Source organism: Acanthaster planci, linkage group LG12, assembly GCF_054643075.1.
Source record: "Acanthaster planci isolate LZ-2023a linkage group LG12, COTS_SCS, whole genome shotgun sequence".
Lineage (NCBI taxonomy): Eukaryota > Metazoa > Echinodermata > Asteroidea > Valvatida > Acanthasteridae > Acanthaster > Acanthaster planci.
This window is the reverse complement of record NC_141788.1, coordinates 4,823,801-4,845,400: the sequence shown is the minus strand read 5'-3', so window position 1 is coordinate 4,845,400 and position 21,600 is coordinate 4,823,801. Positions and strand designations below refer to the sequence as shown.

Here is a 21,600-nt window from a genome sequence, read left to right as displayed (position 1 = left end):
GGAAAATATAATCCGTAAAACCCTTTCTGCCCCAGCAGAAAGGACCTGGGCCAGTAAGAGTAAAGCCTTCAGGGTGAAAAGTAGTTATCCTGCAAACACTGAAGAAGTACATGAGCTGACAAATAGTTTCATTTCATGAAAATTTTTTTTCATCAAAAATAATAGCTTTGGGTGTAGCTTTTTAAGTAACATGGGTGTTTGATTCATAGGCTTAAGAACAAATTGCTATCGAGTCGCAGTTTTTATTCATCCACTTAACTTTGAAGAACTATTCTGAATTTCAATGAAGCCAGAAAAAAATGCTACCTGTCTTCTGATCTACCTTACTTACATAGAGTGATCCTGAATTTGTTTCATCTTTTTTTGGGGGGGGATACGCAAAATTGGAAATAGACTAAAAATGCGTATTTTTAGCTTGAAAGTGGTGGAAGAAGGTCCAGTGGACTTAATGATACATACAAGTAGTACCCTTTAAGATAGAGTTCCTTACTTTCAATTGAAACAAATGTAACCTGACCTTCCTTGCTTGTTATTTTAAGCAGTGAAAACTTAGTTTGACACTGAATCCGAATTTAAAAAAGAATTAAAAATATCCCCTCCTACTAACCCTGTTTTCAGATGTCATGTACAGGAAGCGGAACTATTTTTTTGGGGGGGGTGTAATGTATCATTTTTGCAAAAGTGTGTGTCATTTTTATCAACGGTTTCTACAGCTCCTATTGAATTCCTTAGGGGTTGGCTTACATTCACTGTGAAAATATATTGTGAAAATATATTGTGAACTCAATATTAACCGGCAGTTTCCAGAATTGCCAGCAACTTTTGCTTGTCAAATATATTTTTCACCCATTTAACTCATTAGCTCACATTAAATGTGTATTTTTAATCTGCCTTTACCAGTTGAGTTTCCATACAGTGAAATTAACTCTCATCTACAAAAAGTACATTTGTTTCATACAATAAAAAAAGTTAAATAATCCTAAAAACTAAACATTGATAATATTTCTACAAATGGTATAATAAATTGCTTCAAAGACACAAAAAGTTAGCATTTCGTGAATAGCCTCTGAACTGATGTATTCCATACAATCTACCAGTGTTTGTTGTGAATCTCACAAGAATCTCCATCAATCCGTGTGGTTGATATTAATTAGGATGAAAAATGAAAACCCTGCACTGTAATAATGCCTTCAGCATGCACCTTTAAGTACTGTAAAACCAGGTATTGCAATACTATTATCTGAACGACCTTTAGCCATGTTAGCACAGACATAAAATCTATCTTGAGAGTACACACAGCCAGTTGCAGTCACGGAAATAAACTGTGTAGTGCCCCATAAATCACAGTCGTCATAAAAACCACCCACTCTAGTTTCCAGCTTGTAAGGAGAGATTCCATATATTGTGTTGCATTGCATCATGCTGTGCTATTTTGAAGAAACTATGTTACACATGAACAGGCAAATAGCCGGTTTGTTTTGGTTCAAGGAGAGGAATGGAAGATTTCCAAAGGACAGGTTGTTTCTTCGGCCTAGGTCACACCTCAAATACTCCTCTGCCAAATTCAAGGAGACTACCCCTGCCCCACTGTTCCCATATGATGTGTGCAAAAAGACCGTCGGTACGATTCACAGCTTAAACTTGAGATCCACGCACAACTCTTGTGAACTTTGTGGGCTTTTTTAATTAGTCTAACATGTATGAAAATGAAACCTTATGTCATTAATGCCAGCAGTATCTTTAAAATACAGAAATGTAATAGCATAATTAATCTTCAAGATGCGATGTACAACCAACCTGTTCAAACCCTTACATAACCTATCTGGTTAATATTTTCAACTATTTTTTAAATTTACAAAAGCGTATGTCAGTGCAAAGGATTTTTACAGAATCGAAATTACTACATGTCCATGCAGTAGGTCAGGGAAAGATGGGTTTTCTTTCTTCTTCAGGTACTCTGACAACTGCCTTCCGACAGACTTCTGTCCCTGTGGATATCAATCCTAGAGTTGTTACCTGCAGTAATGACAGTCACTCTATTGGATGTTTCACCAATAGAAATTTGGTTCATCGGTACAAAATCTGAAAGGAATCAAAAATTAATACACACTTGGGTGTACGCAAGCAAACGATCATGCATCAATATTTTGTCTCACCTACAGTTTCTCATTATGTACCGTAAGTTTGAATCAAAGCACGATTGGCCTCCAAAACATTGCAAAGTTGGAAACTTGACAAGCTCTGTGACATAAATTTTACCTTCAGACACCTGACAATCTGTTTGCGAATTGAGTGTTGAATTTGAAGAGCTGATTCTTCGCCTTCCACAAGTTACCTTCAGCTTTAAATATAATTAATGTGAGAGCATTATTAAGTTGGGCTATCTGCCCAATTTTGCCTTGCCCACGAATATTCCACAAGGAAAACTTTGTCAACACTTATCAAATTCAGAAACTTGTTCAATTGTCAGAGTATTGTCTCTTTTCTCCAAATGCCAAAAACCGAAGTGATGTTTGACATACTTATTAGAAAAAAATAAGGCATCTAGCAAAGTAGTAAAACACGTTGCTTTAGTGTAGGAGATTGGTTTTTGCCTCTTCGGCTCTTTTGACGGGGAGAGGTAGCTTTGACTTTTGGGAAGGAAGGTGTATTTGCTGGTGACGTACCTGTGGTGTCAGATGAACCTCATGGTATTTGCCCTGTGGCATGAAGGCCTCAAATGTTATGTTGGCCGTGGGGAACTCTTTGTCATCACCACAAACCTTCAAGATCCGCAGGAAGCTGTCCGAGCTGCAGGCACGGCAGGCAGGTCCACAGGTGTACGGCAGGTTGGGGAAATCCCTGCCACGGATATCTTTCAGATGAGTATGAAGAAATTGGAGGATCTATGCAAGAGACGGGAGATGAGTTCAAGTCTGAATATTCTCATAACCACTGGCTATCAGTCTGAGATGCCATCAGCTTCAGGAATTTTCTCCTTAACTAAAAAGTGTGGACTGAGATGCAAAGGTGTCAGGTGAGCATAAACCTGATGCTGCTCAATAGGACTTTGTATTCAAGCCAGGCAATAATTTTGGAATTGTTCTTTACAAAGGGACAAGAAATAAGTTTTGCTGACAGTGATGTAGGTTGATGTGCACAAAAACCAATTAAACAACAGTCTGACATGCATTACATGTAACGAGCACTTGTTGTATCCATCATGCAAGACGGTCACTTGAATTGTGTTCTGGGAGACAGAAATCCTCCTTAGCTGAATGGTGTAGAAATTTGATCCCTGAAATCTGAAACGGCCTCTGGTTTTAAAGACCTGCAACAAAGAAGTCCCAAGAATACTGGATTAATGTTTTGTGAGGTGATGTTGAACGATTCTTAATCAGTACATGTAATTGCCTTGTGGATTCTGATATTCACCCGTTCATTGGGATCTCTGTCACACCAACACTTGGCAAGAAGACGATGAAATAATGGGTCCGGAATCACATAGCCAAAGTCAAAAAAGTATTCTTCATCTTCTGGCGAGGCTTCCCAAAAGTCTGCTTCATCCCCTCTGAACTCTGGAAGGTGACTTGGTAAGATGCAGTAATTGGGAAGCTTCTGTTGGGCACATCCCAAAACATCCAAGCTTGGGTGACAGTCCTCATCCTCTTGCTCCTGGCGAGGTGCTAAATGGGAGCTTCTCGAATAGATTGGTGTCAGTAGGTCGTACCCCTCCATCAATTGCAACACACAAGGTAGGAGGCTCTCTGATCCAACCATGGCCCTGATCAGCTTCAAAGAGGCAATGCCTTCTACTTCCAGTGCTAACCAGTCTTCTGCCTCTGTCAATCTGCGAGTATCTCTGGGAGGGATACGTACAACTGCCTTCAAAACATCCAGCAGGCCCTGAGGTCTGATGATGACATACTCCTTCAGCAGGGTATCATCGCTTCTGTATATAATGTCACCAGTGCGATGAAGACATACCAGGACCTTGTGCAACTCTTCCTGGGTCAAGTCTTCATTGCCTATGCAATGCAGAAGGTCAGATGTGGTCATGATCCAAGGCAGACTCTCATCGGATTGCATATCTTGGATCTTACTCAAGACACGTAGATGGCGAATGGGGAAGAGCTCTCTCATGAAAGGGGTCGTCTTTGCAATGCTAATGATTGACTGGCGAAGGTGTAGCCCATCTTGATCAAATGGCTTGGAATTCTCCACAACGTAAAGAGGCCCCTTGTCGCCGTTGATAGCCAATATACTACAGAAGTCATTGTAGAGTTGGTCATCAATCTGGGAACCAAAGTTTGTGATGAAGTCAATCTCGACGCTGTCCCGGTGAGTGCCAATGACAAAAACCAGAGTGTTTGGATTCTTGGAATGAGCCTTCACCATGAACAGCCACTGGCGCAAGCATTGGAGCTGTTGCTGGTCATCCTTACGGGCATCCTCTAAATTGAATACAAGGAGATAAACGGCCTCGGCCGGTCTGAAGAATTGTTGCATGGTCTGGTACACGCTGTCACCAGCATTGTCCCAGAAATGCATCTTGAGGCTAACAGGATTATCTCCCATGGAAGCATCCATCAGAAACTTCTGAAAGGTCGTGATTGGGATGCCAGTCTTTTCTAGATTTTTGATCTTCTGAGCTACCAACCAGTCATACACTGGGAACCCACAAGCAGTGACTACAGAACAAACAATTGACAACCATGTCGATGTCTTGCTAAACATCACAATCTCCCAACCAATCATCTTCCCGACTATGATGGCAACAACAAAGCCAAAAGACTTCTTAAGCGTGTAAGGAAGAATGAGCTTCCTAACGGCAGTTATCTCACGGCCTCTCAGTGCTCCATAGGGATGCACAAAGCCCATTAGAATGCCAGCAAGAGTATCTGACATGTACATGTACACGTCTCCTAAGTAACTTACCCAAGGCCAATAATTTGTCACCAGCCCGCAAACAACCACGGTAAACAGACTTACTGAGAAAAATTGATGGCTCTTCACAATTTTCTGAATCCCCTTAAAGCCGTCTCGCATGAGGAGAACACCTAAGAGATTGCCAATGACCAAGGGGGCCAGCGATTTGCCGTTCAGACAAAACAGACGCCTTGGTTTCATCAGACAGTATGCCACTGCGACCCCACTGCGACACCCAAGCCCACACAACAAACCCAACCCAGCACTCATAGCACACACTCCAATGTACAAGATGAAGGATACAGTTACTGCACACAACGGCCCCAACTGATAACTATTTCTTAATTGGGCACTGTACTCTCTTAATGAGACAGCAACACCAATGGAAACGATATGAAGAGACACTGACGTGATGAAGCGGTATGCAGAATGGAAGTCTGATTTAAATGCAGGCAGTGACAAAAATATGGCAAGCCAGCACAGGACGCCAAAATCATTCAGGATGCCTATGTAAGAAAACAGGGCAAAGAGCACAAATGATGGGGCAGTCAACTTCGCTTGATAAAAAAACTGGAGGACAACTGTACTGAGCACCTGAAATGCTTTTCCGACGTCCCTCTCAGTTGTGCCCCTATCTTGGTTGTGGCCACGACTTTGTGGAGATTTTATGAGAGCACCGTGCTCATCCTCAGATAAAGTGTCATCTTTGACACTATTCAGAACACCCCCCATAATATCAATGCCCTTGCAGACACACCAAGCAGCACATAGGCCTGGGTCATCAGCCGATTTGCAGACACCGGTATTGCAATGTTTCCAGTTCGGTTCCTGCTCACAGGTCTCGCCTATGGTGATGTCAATTCCTTCTGTTGCCTGCAGCTCAGCATTTGGGTCACACACCTCTCCACACAGGTACTTCAGGGTGCTAGACTTGCCAACACCTTTATCGCCAATGGTGAGGATCCTTAGTCGATTGCAGGGCAGCGAGCCGCTCCTCAGTGCCTTCCTGTACTCTTGGTGTAAGCCTATGTCATTGGCCAACACTTGAAGGTTAAAACTGCCACCAAACCCATTAAAACCAGAGAGATAGGTTGAAAAATTAACATCCATGGCAACCTGGTAAAGAGGAAAAAACACCAGAGGTGAATCAATAATTCCAATGATAATAAAATGGGCTGAAATTATATTAAATGGTAGGCCTAATGCCACTGGTTATTCCCTCGCGATGCTACATCATACCGGCAAATTTGAAAGCAAAAACAGAGTCAACGCTCAAATAAAGTCACTATCCATGGTCAAATCTCACGTGTCAAGTCTCTAATTCAGAAGTCATTTAAACGCACCCTCAAACACATCAAAATTAAAACTCAATATTGAGTTCTCTAGGGAGTTGACGTGAGGAAATTCCAAACTACACAAGACTTTCTATACAGTCAACAAAATCCCTACAGTACACGATGGTATGCATGCGTTTGCCAGTAAACCAAATACTGCTTATGCAATGAAAATTTGCATGGCAGATAAGCACACTCGAAACTGCCATACATGCAAAGAAAAAACATCTTATTAAAACACTTATTAATGATAGTACATGTACATGCACCTGTGAAATTTTGAAAACACTGAGGTTTTACTCCCCAAGTGTATTTCAAGCTAGCCCATGCCATTGGCCGTTAACCTGAAAGAAAATGTCATTCAATCCAGGAGCGATTTCTTAGTATGGCATTTTATGAAACAGCAACACATGCCTATCACTCTTGCTGCAGAATCCATTTTCTGAGGAGTTACTCCTCAAATTTGGGACTTGCCATAGACCCTACTGTACAATGAACCATCAGAAGTTATGTTTAATAAATTCATAGTCTCATTGCTACGTCTACGCAAACGGTCAAATCATATTTCTTCAGTACCGTAGTCTATATATGTTAGCCCATCAAGTCTATAATCTTGTACACAAGTTGTAACACAATGTACGTTAAAGTGCACCTCAAGACGTTGATAATCACATTCCTTGTGGTATAGCATCCAAGCTGGCTGATTAACCTCCCATCCTCTACATTGGAGAAAGTTTCGTTACCAGTGTCACCTCTGGCAGATCATTATTATAGATTCTGCGATATATAGAGCAAGGAAGCAGATGATATACATGTTTATACAGCCTCTGCCGTGTTTAGTTTAGACCATAGAGCAAGGAACTCATCACCGTGCAGTTAAACTTAAGCCCCCCACAATCAGCAACAAAAATATGGAAAGAATCCCATAAATTACAGGTACATCGTAATACATGTATTTAAAACAGACCGAACACATACACAATCCATGCGCTTTACGTGCGACACGTGGACGGGCCCGCCGAGCGCGTGCAGCGATCCGAACTCAAGTTGATTTTGTTTGATCAAAAGAGTCACGCTTATTATAATTTATACATGGTCATATACACGTTCGTTGCTTCAAGCTTCCTCCATCGTCCATGTACAGATTCACTGGTGACCTAACGCAAGCTTTATTGCAGGGCAGGAGTGACCCGATACTGAAACATGTAGTTGTCGTTCATCGTAGAGAAAACATAAAGTAACCTGATCATGTGCAATGAAAGTGCATGCTGGAAATTCCCTTCAGGAAACACAGAGCTGACACGGGAAACACAGCCCATAGACGCATGACCCCGTTAAATTAAAGGGGCACATCCGATTGGTTTGGAATGGGGGTTCACATAGGCTTAGATTCTTCCCAGAATTCAGTAAGATCACATAAAATTATCGAGCGTCTCAAACGTCGAACCATAACTTTCACTGATAAGTGGCAATTTTACGGGTATACTAGCCTAAGACTCGACGCTTTGTATACTTGAGAAGTGAACTTGTATGGTTTTCGGATTTCATTTTGAAATGGATCGAGTGTGATTGTCATTAACATTAAACATCTCATTTTATAGTAGGCCTATATAGTTTCTAAAATGACATTGTATTTGTAGCCCCCCCATCATTGAGCGCGAAACTTTACAGTGACTAAAATTGTCGGCATGTGGCAATACACATGCCGACAAGTGTGGCAATACATCTCGAAACCAAGCAAATCTCCAGAAATTGACGTTTTGGTGGAGATAAAGGCCCAGGCTCTCTTCACGTATTGCGGCGACTGGCACTTCTCGTGAAAGGCCCATTTTCCGGCCCATCACCGTCGATTTCCCTGTCGTCGACACACATATTTACCCAAATTGGGTTTACTGTAATTTGCTAGAAGGCGTCGGGCCTATAAAAGCCGGAAGACTTGAACCCTTACCTGAAGTTGGTGTACTAGAGCTTCGAGCACGACTTCTGGTAATCTGTGTTACTGTAGTACATTACGGACTTGATACACTAAGTTCACGGGCCTCTGTCCCGCTTGAAATTATCTTTAGAAGATGACGTCAGACCTTATAGTACATCGGCACGTTTGACAGTCACCCCTTCATCCTTGACTGGCACTGCATGAAGAGGTAATCCGAGCCACTGGATTGAACTTAGGCTAACGCTGTTTGGTAACTGTCCGCAAGGAATATTTTCCGATAGCAAGATCCATCATTATTAGAAGGTAAGACTGTCCAGACGTGCTGTGTCATGTTTCCTCAGTACTGTCCGTGGTATTTTACACTGATGCTCATTCGTATTTAGAACATTTAGAATAGTTCTACATCTCATTTTCTGCATGACAAGCAGAAGTGTGGATCCTTTTACGCTCATATTTAGTTCAACAGTCAGTTTCAAGAGGTAACCGTGTAGTTACACACGCCAGGCAGCTCATCTTGAAAAACAGTACTTCTGACCCTCTTCACCAGTAGTAGAATTTTGGGGAACTAGTTTTTTAATACAACAAGATGGGGACACTAGCATCTGAATTACGGCTATAAACGTGCCTCTGGGGGATTTTGTCAAAAAGAATTAAAGTCTGCGATTTCAGCACTGGTAGCTTTCACAAGGCGGCAAGATCAAGAACCACGACAGGATCCCTAGAAAGTCCTATAATAAATATCTAATAAAAAACACGCAGGAAGGAATAGGAAGGCCAATTTCCCCCGAACCCCCCCCCCCCCAAGCAAGTGTGTATTTGCCTGCAACTGGGGACCCCCTATTGTTCCTCTTTTGTTTGTACTTTAACTTTTTTAGAAGACCACCCATACGTTTTGTACACAGTTGTCAATTGGGGACCCTCTGTCAATCGGGGACCTTATTGTCCTCTTTTGTTCAGGGTCCCCAGTTGAATGCAGAAACAAACTCACATTTTTCTTCCGGGGGTACATAGTTCCTACTTTCGGTAAGTCCTTCAACGGGGTTGATATGTTTACTATAGTGAATTATACGAAGCCGAATTAGAGTCAAAAAGATCGGAACATGTTTTCGAGAAATGTAATGTTTTTTTAAAAAATGGAATTTTGGGGGGAATGTAATTTTTTTCAAACACACTGTACTTTGAATTGTTGACTCTAATTCTGCTTCGTAGACTTATATCATATAAAAATTGTTGCCACGCCTTTATGTAGTACTTAGTGTATCCTGGTTGCCATACGTTGTTCACTGCAGCCTGCGGCTATAGGCTATATACACACTCAGTTCTGGATATTGTAACAGTCGTGACTATTTTACGTTTGCAAAGTCTAATGTTTAAACAAACATTAGAAAACTGATGATACATGTTCCATGTGAACTAAGGACAGTTTCCTTTGCCTCTATCGATATACAGCGTAATGTATAAAATGACGTGATATAACTGGTAAGCCGAACAACATTGGAACCACGTGCAGCACAATGTCTAGCCTCGTCCTCTAGTCGCCAGTATCCATACTACGCATTCGCTGTTTCATCTTACCAGTGTTCATGTTTATATAATGTGCAAATATATGTTTACAAAAATGTTTTCATAAAACATGAATTGTTTAATCTATATGGCCTTATGACATTGCTAGCCGACTTTCAGTCGTACGATTGAGTAATGAATTAATCCATTCTGTTTACAACCTTATGAAAGAAAATACTCTGACCTGTAGCCTTCAAAACAGTAACCAGTCCCACCTGAATAATTGAAATCAACTTAAACTTACAACTGAGAACAAGCTGAACATCATTCTTGTTTCTGAATCATATCTGAATGAAGAAAATTACATGTATTAGCATCTTCCATTGATAGAATAATCAAAACTTCCAAAAATTGAAAAAAACCTTACTGTTGGTTCTGACCATAACATTCTGTTGGAGTGTCTGATCCTCTCCGTCGACCAGATCTGCCTACGAGCTGGAAACCCGGTTTGGAGAAGTGAAGTTTGAAGGTCACGGTCATTACATAACTAACAATGGAGGAGTTGTTGCTGTCCCCAACCAGATTTCCTGAGGTGGTACGTACAATGGTATAATTGACCTTTTCCGTTGACATGGACATTTCCTCCTTGATTTTCTCCCAAACATTACACAGTATTGTTGTCATGTCCACTGTGCGGCAATCAACAAGTCCCCGCAAATTCATCACTGGAAGGCTATCACACGTCATCCAGTAATTTCGGCTACACATTGAAGCTATTTAAATGACTGGTGGCTAAAAGCATTTCCTTGTCACTGTTCACATTCTGTGAGGACTTGTGACTGGAACTATAAACTGACCGACTTTTTATGGACACGACTGTATGTGCTTTTTATTGGAAATCAAGTTGCATTTGACCCTTTCAAAAGTCGTATAGATCTGATTAGGAATTTCTAGTACTTGTTCTGGGCTTCTTTGAAAAACAGTGTGGTGTTTAAAGGTACCAAAGTTTCATCAGAAACGAAAAGAACATTGTAAAGATAATACAGATACTTTGTAGATTAAAAAACTATGGGGAAGATATACACCGTTCACCTCGTTTTTATTCAGAATAGTCTTGACTGAGAGTCACTTCAATTGTGCTACATACGTTTACAGGACCTTTTAAAATTTCCTGTACAAGAATATATGGTACTTATTTTCCATGTAGGGGCTGAATCAGTGGGGCTCTTCTGGAGCATGGGGCCTCACCAGGTCAGACACTGGGTGTTCGTTTCTTCGTAAAGATACCACTAAGCCCGCGACTGTAGATCTTTATTTGCACCATGGACATCTCGACACCGAAGCATTACAAACGGCTGCACCGGATGCGACTGCACATGTGCAAGAACGTCCAAAGGATCACTGTCTACAGCGGGCGCAGTAGGGGGCCCTTTTTACTCAACCCAAAATTGGGTTTGCTTTTAGAGTCTTTTTTAAAGAGCAATTTTTTTTGCTGTGTACAGGCCCATTTGAGATTTGAATGAAAATTTTAAATAATTAAACGATTCTTTAAACATAATAAAATTCATAGTTGAAGCAATAAAATAAACCACCCACACTAATATGCGACACATGCTTCCTTTTGTGAAAGAGAGTATTTTTACTAGGCTTACCAGCACCTGTTTTAACAAAGGTTACAGGTTGGTAACGTAGTCGTCATGGTTTTAGGCCTGTGCACTTTGTATTGTTACAACGTACCCGTTATGCTTGGTTCATTTTGCTGGAAACAATACTACAGTCCATTTTATAAAACTGATACGGCATTTGGTAATGTTGAAATATTGATCAGAGATCGATATGTGTGGAACTGTGGGTGGTTTGGCGGAGTTCCGTGCATCAATGCTTCACACGGACTGGTCGCCACCGAGTCCATTCCCAATACGAGTGTCTACCCTCAAATAAACCGGTCATTGATTTAGAATACTTCAGGGTAGGTATGGTAATACGGAGGGTGCTGATGAAGATTGGATGTTGAAGTTTCTAAAAGGCCACCAATCATGCTGACGGAGCCTAAGGGGAGATTCGTGATTGGCCTCAGGTTCTGCTTTTGTTTTGTTCATTAAGACTATATTTGTTTGTTGGTGTTTTTAACACCTCAAGTATTCCTCTACCAAATCCAATTACCTCCCGCACTGTTTATTCCTACATGATGTGTGCAAGTTTCTACAAAGACCGTCTGTTACATGATTCCCAAATTGAAAGTGAGATCCAACTTTTAAAAGACCCTCCCCCCCAAAAAAACCGCTGTTGTGAACTTTGTGGGCTATTTTTGTTTGTCTAACATGCATAGAAGCACGCTATCCTTGAGATAAAAATTAAAACTTATGTCATTAATGAAAGCCAGATCTTTGAAATACAAATATCTTTCCATAATTCCTCTTTATAAAATATCTTCACATAATTCATCTTCAAGATGAGATGAACCAACCTGTTCAAACCACTACATAACTAGCACAGAGCATTGTAAGCTACAGGTTAATATTTTCAATTTTTTTTATTTCCAAAAGCTTATGCAAGTGCAAGGCATCTTTGACGGAATTCGAGATGACTACATATCTTCATGCAGTAGGTCCAGGAAAGATGGGTTCTCTTTCTTCTTCAGGTACTCTGACCACTGCCTTCCGACAGACTTCTGTCCCTGTGGATATCAAACCTAGAGTTGTTACCTGCAGTAATGACAGTCACTCTGTTGGATGTTTCACCGATAGAAATCTGGTTCATCGGCACAAAATCTGAAAGGAATAAAAAATTAATACACACTTGGGTGTACGCAAGCAAACGATCATGCATCAACATTTTGTCTCACCTACAGTTGCTAACCAAAACACTATTGGCCTCCAAAACACTGCAAGATTAGAAACTTGACAAACTCTGTGAAGTAAATCTTACCTTCCGACACCCGGCAATCTTTTTGCGAGTTAAGAGTTGAATTTGAAGAGCTTCGCCTTCCACAAGTTACCTTCAGCTGTCAATATAATTAATATGAGAGCATTATGGGCTATCTGCCCAATTTTGTCTTGCCCACGAATGTTCTGAAAGGAAAAATTTGTCAACCCTTATCAAATTGAGAAACTTGTGCAACTGTCAGAGTATTGTCACTTTTCTCCAAATACCAAAAACCGAAGTGACGTTTATTTGATATACTTATTAGAAAAATATACGACATCTATTTTTTAAAAGAGCAAAACAGTAAAACGCGTTGTAGTTTGTATTTGCTTTAGTGTAGGAGATTGGTTTTGGCTCTTCGGCTCTTTTGATGGGGAGAGGTAGCTTTGACTTTTGGGAAGGAGGGTGTATTTGCTGGTGACGTACCTGTGGTGTCAGATGAACCTCATGGTATTTGCCCTGTGGCATGAAGGCCTCAAATGGCATGTTGGCTGTGGGGAACTCTTTGTCATCACCACAAACCTTCAAGATCCGCAGGAAGCTTTCCGAGCTGCAGGTACGACAGGCAGGTCCACAGGTGTACGGCAGGTTGGGGAAATCCCTGCCACGGATATCTTTCAGAAGAGTATGAAGAAATTGGAGGATCTATACAAGAGACGGGAGATGAGTACAAGTCTGAATATTCTCATAACCACTGGTTATCAGGGCCGAAATGCCATCAGCTTCAGGAAACTTCTCCTTAACTAAAAAGTGTGGACTGAGATGCAAAGGTGTCAGGTGAGCATAAACCTGATGCTGCTCAATAGGACTTTGTATTCAAGCCAGGCAATAATGTTGGAATTGTTCTTTACAAAGGGACAAGAAATAAGTTTTGCTAACAGTGATGTAGGTTGATGAGCACAAAAACCAATTAAACAACAGTCTGACATGCATTACATGTAACGAGCACTTGTTGTATCCATCATGCAAGACGATCACTTGAATTGTGTTCTGGGAGACAGAAATCCTCCTTAGCTGAATGGTGTAGAAATTTGATCCCTGGTATCTGAAACGGCCTCTGGTTTTAAAGACCTGCAAAAAAGAAGTCCCAAGAATACTAGATTAATGTTTTGTGAGGTGATGTTGAATGTTTCCTAATCAGAACATGTAATTGCCTTGTGGTTTTTGATATTCACCCGTTCACTGGGATCTCTGTCACACCAACACCTGGCAAGGAGACGATGGAATAATGGGTCTAGGATCACATAGCCGAAGTCAAAAAAGTATTCTTCATCTTCTGGCGAGGGTTCCCAAAAGTCTGCTTCATCCCCTCTGAACTCTGGAAGGTGACTTGGTAAGATGCAGTAATTGGGAAGCTTCTGTTGGGCACATCCCAAAACATCCAAGCTTGGGTGACAGTCCTCATCCTCTTGCTCCTGGCGAGGTGCTGAATGGGAGCTTCTTGAATAGATTGGTGTCAGTAGGTCGTACCCCTCCATCAATTGCAACACACAAGGTAGGAGGCTCTCTGATCCAACCATGGCCCTGATCAGCCTCAAAGAGGCAATGCCTTCTACTTCCAGTGCTAACCAGTCTTCTGCCTCTGTTAATCTGCGAGTATCTCTGGGAGGGATACGTACAACTGCCTTCAAAACATCCAGCAGGCCCTGAGGTCTGATGATGACATACTCCTTCAGCAGGGCATCATCGCTTCTGTATATGATGTCACCAGTGCGGTGAAGACATACCAGGACCTTGTGCAACTCCTCCTGGGTCAAGTCGTCATTGGCTAGGCAGTGCAGAAGATCAGATGTGGTCATGATCCAAGGCAGACTCTCATCGGACTGCATATCTTGGATCTTATTCAGGACACGTAGATGGCGAATGGGGAAGAGCTCTCTCATGAAAGGGGTCGTCTTTGCAGAGCTAATGATTGACTGGCGAAGGTGTAGCCCATCTTGATCAAATGGCTTGGAATTCTCCACAACGTAAAGAGGCCCCTTGTCACCGTTGATAGCCAATATACTACAGAAATCGTTGTAGAGTAGGTCATCAATCTGGGAACCAAAGCTTGTGATGAAGTCAATCTCGACGCTGTCCCGGTGAGTACCAATGACAAATGCCAGAGTGTTTGGATTCTTGGAATGTGCCTTCACCATGAACAGCCACTGGCGCAAGCGTTGGAGCTGTTGCTGGTCATCCTTACAGGCATCCTCCAAATTGAAGACCAGGAGATAGACAGCCTCTGCTGGTCTGAAGAATTGTTGCATGGTCTGGTACACGCTGTCACCAGCATTGTCCCAGAAATACACCTTGAAGCTAACAGGATCGTCTCCCATGGAAGAGTCCATCAGAAACTTCTGAAAGGTCGTGATTGGGATGCCAGTCTTTTCTAGATTTTTGATCTTCTGAGCTACCAACCAGTCATACACTGGGAATCCACAAGCAGTGACTACAGAACAAACGACCGACAACCATGCCGATGTGTTGCTAAACATCAGAATCTCCCAACCAATCAGCTGCCCGACTGTGATGGCAACAACAAAGCCAAAAGACTTCTTAAGCGTGTAAGGAAGAATGAGCTTTCTAATGGTGGTTATCTTACGGCCTTTAAGGGTGCCATAGGAATGTAAATACCCCATTAGAATGCCAACAAAAGTACCTGAAGTGTACAAGTATACGTCACCTACAAAGTAACCCGCAAGTAGCCGATAATTTGCCATCAGTATGCAAAGAACCAAAGCAAAGAGAGTTGCAGGGAACAACTTATAGCTCTTAACCATTTTCTGCACGCCCTTCAAGTCGTCTCGCATGAGGAGAACACCCAGAAGATTGCCTGTGACCAAGGGGGCTAGCGATTTGGCATTCAGACAAAACAGACGCCTTGGTTTCATCAGACAGTATGCAACTGCGACCCCACTACGACACCCAAGCCCACACAACAAACCCAACCCAGCACTCATAGCACAAACTCCCATGTACAAGATGAAGGATACGGTTGCTGCCCACAACGGCCCCAACTGATGACTATCTCTTAATTGGGCACTGTACTCTTTTGCCAAGACAGCAACACCAATCAAAACGACATGAAGAGACACTGACGTAATGAAGCGATACGCGGAATGGAAGTCTGATTTAAATGCAGGCAGTGACAAAAATATGGCAAGCCAGCACAGGACGCCAAAATCATTCAGGATGCCTGTGTACGAAAACAGGGCAAAGAGCACAAATGATGGGCCACCAAGCTTCACTTGATAAAAAAAATGCAGGACAATTTTACTGAGTGCCTGAAATGCTCTTCTGACGTCCCCAATAGTTGCGGACGTATCTTTGTTGTGGCCACGACTTTGTGGAGATTTTCTGAGAACACTGTGATCATCCTCAGATAAAGCGTCCTTTTTGACGGTGTTTAAGACACCCCCCATAATATCAATGCCCTTGCAGACACACCAAGCCGCACAAAGGCCAGGGTCATCAGCCGACTTGCAGACAGCAGTGGTGCTGGGTCTCCAGGCTGGCTCCTGGTCACAGGTCTCGCATACAGTGATGTCGATCCCTTCAGTTGCCTGCCGCTCAGCGCTTGGGTCACACACCTCCCCACACAGGTACTTCAAGGTACTAGACTTGCCAACACCTTTATCGCCAATGGTGAGAATCCTCAGTCGATTGCAGGGCAGCGAGCCGCTCCTCAGTGCCTCCCTGTACTTTTCGTGTAAGCCTAAATCATTGGCCAACACTTGAAGGTTGAAACTACCGCCAAACCCAATAAAACCAGAGAGATAGGTTGAAAATGTTGAATCCATGGCAACCTGGGGAAGAGGAAAAGACATCAACGGTGAATAAATAAGTCCGTTAATAATAGAACTGGCTAAACGGGCTACATGATGCCAAAGGATACCAGCAATTAGAGAGCACCGTAAGATCACAAATAAAGTCCTTATCCATGGTCATATCGTAATCTGCGTCACATCAGTCGAATCTCTGATTCAGAAGTCATTTACAAACATGCTCCAACTCTTGAAAATTAAAACTCAACATTGAATTTCGAGGAAGTTGAGACAAAGAAATTCCAAATTCCACACGACTGTCTACAGTCTACAAAAGTGCTACACTACACGCTGGCATGCATGCGTTTAACTGGCAGTGCAAGTTTTCATTCAAGATAACCAAACATGAAACTGCCTGCAAAATATAAACGTTGTGCACCAACATTTATCTGATGCTACATGCACACGTACCAGTGAAATTTTGAAAAGTACTAGGCTTTCACTCCAGTCGTATTTCAAATGTATACCATGTATCCTGGCATAGGCCTATGCCTATATAGGCAGTAACCTGCAATGCAGTGACATCCTGTCCAGCAGCGATTCTGCGCCATTTTATGAAACTACAACAAATGCCTCATTGCTGTTGATACAGAATCCTTTTTCTCAGGAGTAAATCTTCAAATTTGGAACTCTTCATACAGTTTGCCATCATCATCATGTAATGATGGCATGGCCTCATTGCTACATGTACGTCCATGCTACGTCCACTAGGCAAACTTTCAGATTACATTTCCTCAGTACCTTACTCCGTAGTCTATGTCTGCACATCAAGTCAACGATATCAATTAACGGTACAAACTGTACACAAACTGTATTACCTTTTGAATAAGGTTAGAAACACGAAGTCAACTCATAGCCTTGATAATCACATTGCTTGTGGTACCGGTAAACCCATGTGTATCCAACGTGGCTGATTAACCTCCCATCCTTGGCATTGTAGAAAGTTTCGCTTCCAATGTTGGCTCGGGCATTCACAGCCTCGGAAACTCGTTGGTTGAAACTCACGGCAGATCAATTCAAGCCTCGATAGTCACGACAAAAACTGGAATGCTGTAAGTACAATGTGATATGGATAATCCTATTAAAAACGGAGAACACACGACACAATCCACTTCATTACATGCCAAATTTTCCGTACGATGGTCAGTCAACCCGAACTTTGGTTGTATCAAAAGAATCACGCGCCCCATTGCTTTCCATTGTCCTTGTCTGAATTCGCTAGCGCACCTTAGCGGAAGCTTTACTACAGAGCAAAGTGACCTGGAAGAAACGCTGGTCGTCTGTTATGAAGAAAATAAAGAAAAATAGTGGTGATCATTTACAATGAAAGGACGGGCAGGAAACTGCTGTTTGTTTGGTGTCCAAAAATCAATTCATGATCAGAATGATCAAGCCGTTCTGAAAAGGCTTCAAATATTGCGACATAAAGGGTTTTGGAGGCAGATTGGCCGACTAGAAACCAGTATACAATGAATTTATCTGCTGACATTCAACACAAGCGAAATAAATAAGAGGCAATTTCTGTCTACAGCTAACTGGGCTGATTTCGGAAAAACGCGAGGTCAAATTTTGTGTTTGAGCAATTGGGTTGATGACGTAACGGGGAAAAAGCACAACAGGCATGCAGGAAGCATGCATGAAGATACATGTAAACTGACATAGTTGCGGCTCATGTGCATTGAAACGAGGACTTCTGAAAATACACAATACTATATATTAATCTCTGAGATGCATAAACATAAAATCTACTCTTAGCCAGTCAAAATAATTGCGAAATTTATCCCAAAATGAAGGAACTAGTACGAGACGTTGAACGTGCAGAGAAAAGTAGGACTAATTTGCGTGGTATACAATGACAGTGCACTCGCGTTCAGGTGTAGTGGCAACATACTATTCATACACCACGGAGAATAACTCTGTCAGCGTGGGAATACTTCAAGGTAGGTATGGTAGCACAGAAGGTGCTGAAAATTGGAGGCAGAAGTTTCTAAAAAGCCACCAATCATGTTAACAGAGCCTAAGGGGAGATTCATGATTGGCCTCGGGTTCATGATTGGCATCAATTTGATTTAAACACACTTGTATCGTTTTCAACCAGTTTATTACATTGTCGTACCTTTTAACACATTTTTCCCTGGTGAATAAATAATCTTTATAGCCCTTCAAATCAGATGGATTTTTCATTTTAATTGAGTTTGAATTTAAATTTTGAATTATCACTCATCTAGGCTATTGTAAATTAGGCTGTGTATCAATTAGCTGGCTGCGGCTTGACATTATAAGGGACTCTTTGGGAAGTGCCTGTTAACACAGAAATGTGTATAACTTAATATGGACACAGTCTTAGCTTTCGGAAATATGATAGAAGAAGAAGCCAATTTGCCTACCAGTTTGCTTACAACGAGTTTTAAGCACCTGTGTGAAACAGGTGACGTGGCGGGATTTGGCCAAATCAAACGAGGCAGGCTGACTTGAGGTACATGTGTAATGAATTGTGTTCGTCAATTCCCGCTCATACCGTGACAGGGTGATGGGATTATGTTTTGAACAATATCAATTAGACCATGAGCCAGAAATCGGAGCTTCTCTGCAACTAGAGGTCCGTTAATTCTCACTTTTGAGTGGCAACATGGAATCATGACTAGGTGAATATGAAGGTGCTGAATCCAAATCAGCCTGTTGCTACCTCGTCAGACTGCCCCCAAGGTCTCAACAAGAGGACGCTAATCCCATTTTGCTAACTTTTGGTCAAAAGCATTATTTCGGGCATAGTTTTCACATTTTTGCGGGGAGATGTGGGAGGAATACTCGGGCTTGCTTGTGCAGTCTGACTGGCCACCATCCTGTTTACGTAGTTCGAGGCCCGATATATTGCGAAAACCTTTCTGGTAGACAATGGAGGAGTACCAGAGTCTCTTAAATATGATTAACCAATTTTGTTGAATCTTTAGAGGGAGGGCAGTTGTGACGGCCCCTAATGTGATTGGCCTAAAAGCTTAGTGACGCAACCCGGACAGAAATGATCTGAAATAAACTTCGTATGGACACCTGTCTTACAATAAATAGGCTGGTTTATTCATCAACGCTCCTTTCAGCCAATACACCAGTAGAGGGCGCTATTGACAGGGAGACTGTATGACTATATGTGCCCGGACTTCGCCCACAGCAGTGAACACTACAGTTTACTGTGGGAATCCAGAGCCAAATCAGGGACTTTAGCAAGTCTCCCGGGATATTGTCAGGGCTGTGCTACTCACAACTCACGTCACGAGATAACAATTCGCCCTTATATCGACTGCAAGCACCTATCAGGAACTATACCGCGCCAGCAATTGGCCCCTCAACCTACCGAGCTCCTCAACCACACGCGCACCACTCGGGACTTTAAAAGGCACAGTCACGCTGGGCTAAGTAATCCTACCTTAGGATCAGCCCTTGAGCAAGACTCTCGCCCCTCATATCCTCGCGAGCCTGCCGCTGCTGCAATTCCGCCTGCGCGCACGCGCTACATGTGACCAAGCAGTGACGTGACGTGACTTCCGCTACCCAATCGCCTCATGCGCAAGGCAGAACCTGTGTGCCGCGCTCGCGTAAAGAGCACCTCTAAAGAAAACATGTTTTCTGGGATTGTATTTGTTTAAATAGTTATGGAAGCATCCAAATCGAACGCAAACTCAATGTAGCCATTGTCTGTAGCCATTATTTGGCATGTAAAAGGATTGGCCACTACGAACACAGGGCGAGGGTTCCCTCGTTTTCTCTGAATGACGCAATCTACATTCAGAATTCGCACCTTGGCAAGAATAGAAAAAAACTCTTTTTAGATTGTTATAGTTAAGCTCAATTTGGATGCTTCGATATTTATTTGAATAGATAAAATCAGAAAAAAACATATTTTCCTTACAGCTGCTCTTTAACACTATGCCCGCCCAACAGCTGCCCTTGTTACTGGGCAAGAGCGCAATCTATACTTACTTCGCACCACCCCTAATGACTAGCGCCTTCTGCACGTCACAATGTTATTATCGCATGAAATTACATAAAGGAACGAACCCTGGTATACTGACTGCTTTGCCCATGAATAACGAAATATCTGCTTCTGAAAAACGAAAATGGAAGCTTGAAACCCAGTATATTTTCAGTGAGCCATGTCCACTTATGCACATGCATGCATAATTATAAATTCATTAGTGGAAAAGACCCACTGGGTCTATTGCCCTTTTGTAGAGTTGCATTGGGCCTATAAAAAGCCGAACGACTCGCGCCTGAGCCAGCATTTGGTACGATCACGCCGAGAGCACGACTACTGGCAATCTGTGATATGGTACAAGCTTGGCACACTTTGAGTCCCTCTGTCCCATGTGAAATAATCTTTTAAAGATGATGTCAAGACTTAGTCAGTTGGCCCGTTTGACAGTCACTCCTTCTGCAGCCTTGATTGACACTCAAGTGGCAATCCAAGCGACCGGATTGAAGGCTAACGGTCCTGTGACTATCAGGTGAGGGCCAAATACTCCATGCACACTATTTTAAGGCACAGGAGGAAAAATTCAATTTCAATAAGAGTGAGTCAGTCATGAAAAAAAACCTCTCCAAATGAGTGAAAACCACTCCAAAAGAATGAAATTTTCACTCTGCCAAAGAGCCATAAAAAGCAAAATCGAAAAAGGGTTGTCCTTTATAATGACTCCTCTTTTCGAGTGGCTTTCACTCTTTTGGGGATGGACTCACTATTTTTGAGAGCGAGTTTTTCGCTCTCTTCTACCTTTACTTTCGAGAATCCATGATGAATAAGTATTAGAAGGTTAGATTGGCGAGACATGAGGTGCTGTGTTTCTTTTACAAGTACAGCCACTTCTATACATGCTCATTCGTACTTGGGACATTTTGAGGCGATATTTTGTAAATAACGAGTTGTGGAACTGTAAGTTCCCTCATTTGTACATTTAGAAGAGCAGGTTTGGTTTATTAAACCAGCAAGCGATCCGGCCACTCACTTGTGCCGTGTGATTACTTGCACAAAGCTCGGAGTTTTTTTTTGTTATTTCATTTTCAAATTGTTATTGTACTTTTTCGACCTCTCCTCCTCCTTGTAAGCTTGTAGTCTCCGTATCATCCGTTTGTTCACCGCAGCACGCTACTTCAAGGTAGCGTTGTTTTTTATGTACTACCTCATGGGCGTCGCAAA

The 21,600-nt window shown here is 42.2% G+C and overlaps 2 protein-coding genes and 1 long non-coding RNA gene across 8 annotated transcripts; 1 reads left to right on the top strand and 2 right to left on the bottom strand.

Annotated features, from left to right (window-relative positions):
- Positions 1-863: 863 nt before the first annotated feature.
- Positions 864-8,308, bottom strand: LOC110989393 (uncharacterized). 6 transcript variants are annotated; one of them, XM_087143956.1, is made up of 7 exons: positions 8,191-8,308; positions 6,895-7,019; positions 3,415-6,024; positions 3,176-3,310; positions 2,667-2,885; positions 2,260-2,341; positions 864-2,082 (listed from the first exon to the last, which is right to left on the bottom strand). In XM_087143956.1, exons 2-7 carry the CDS (start codon positions 6,931-6,933, stop codon positions 1,949-1,951), a joined length of 3,219 nt encoding a protein of 1,072 aa, XP_087000082.1. In that variant the 5' UTR covers positions 6,934-7,019; positions 8,191-8,308; the 3' UTR covers positions 864-1,948. The 6 variants fall into 6 exon arrangements, with proteins under 6 accessions (XP_087000082.1, XP_087000083.1, XP_087000085.1 ...); XM_087143957.1 differs by lacking the exon at positions 8,191-8,308 and adding an exon at positions 7,221-7,606; XM_087143959.1 differs by lacking the exon at positions 6,895-7,019 and having other exon boundaries at positions 8,191-8,283.
- On the top strand, positions 8,282-11,983 carry LOC147797086 (uncharacterized). The gene is made up of 3 exons (XR_015427340.1): positions 8,282-8,481; positions 10,164-10,276; positions 10,889-11,983. It is a non-coding gene; the product is annotated as an uncharacterized LOC147797086 (long non-coding RNA).
- Positions 11,984-12,001: 18 nt separating this feature from the next.
- On the bottom strand, positions 12,002-17,475 carry LOC147797085 (uncharacterized). The gene is made up of 6 exons (XM_087144000.1): positions 17,231-17,475; positions 13,782-16,394; positions 13,543-13,677; positions 13,033-13,251; positions 12,610-12,685; positions 12,002-12,452 (listed from the first exon to the last, which is right to left on the bottom strand). The coding sequence occupies exons 2-6, from the start codon at positions 16,386-16,388 to the stop codon at positions 12,319-12,321; spliced, it is 3,171 nt and encodes a 1,056-aa protein (XP_087000126.1). The 5' UTR covers positions 16,389-16,394; positions 17,231-17,475; the 3' UTR covers positions 12,002-12,318.
- Between the last annotated feature and the right edge of the window lie 4,125 nt (positions 17,476-21,600).

What these genes read in the sequence shown, in the direction of transcription:
- LOC110989393 (XM_087143956.1), bottom strand. Translation starts at nt 6,933, where the DNA reads ATGCTATACCACAAGGAATGTGATTATCAACGTCTTGAG. An exon ending in AGGTTCATCTGACACCACAG is followed by an intron (nt 2,342 to 2,666) that starts GTACGTCACCAG and finishes TTATATTTAAAG; the next exon opens with CTGAAGGTAACTTGTGGAAG. An exon ending in AGATTGTCAGGTGTCTGAAG is followed by an intron (nt 2,083 to 2,259) that starts GTAAAATTTATG and finishes GATTCCTTTCAG; the next exon opens with ATTTTGTACCGATGAACCAA.
- LOC147797085 (XM_087144000.1), bottom strand. Translation starts at nt 16,388, where the DNA reads ATGGATTCAACATTTTCAACCTATCTCTCTGGTTTTATTGGGTTTGGC. An exon ending in AGGTTCATCTGACACCACAG is followed by an intron (nt 12,686 to 13,032) that starts GTACGTCACCAG and finishes TTATATTGACAG; the next exon opens with CTGAAGGTAACTTGTGGAAG. An exon ending in AGATTGCCGGGTGTCGGAAG is followed by an intron (nt 12,453 to 12,609) that starts GTAAGATTTACT and finishes TATTCCTTTCAG; the next exon opens with ATTTTGTGCCGATGAACCAG.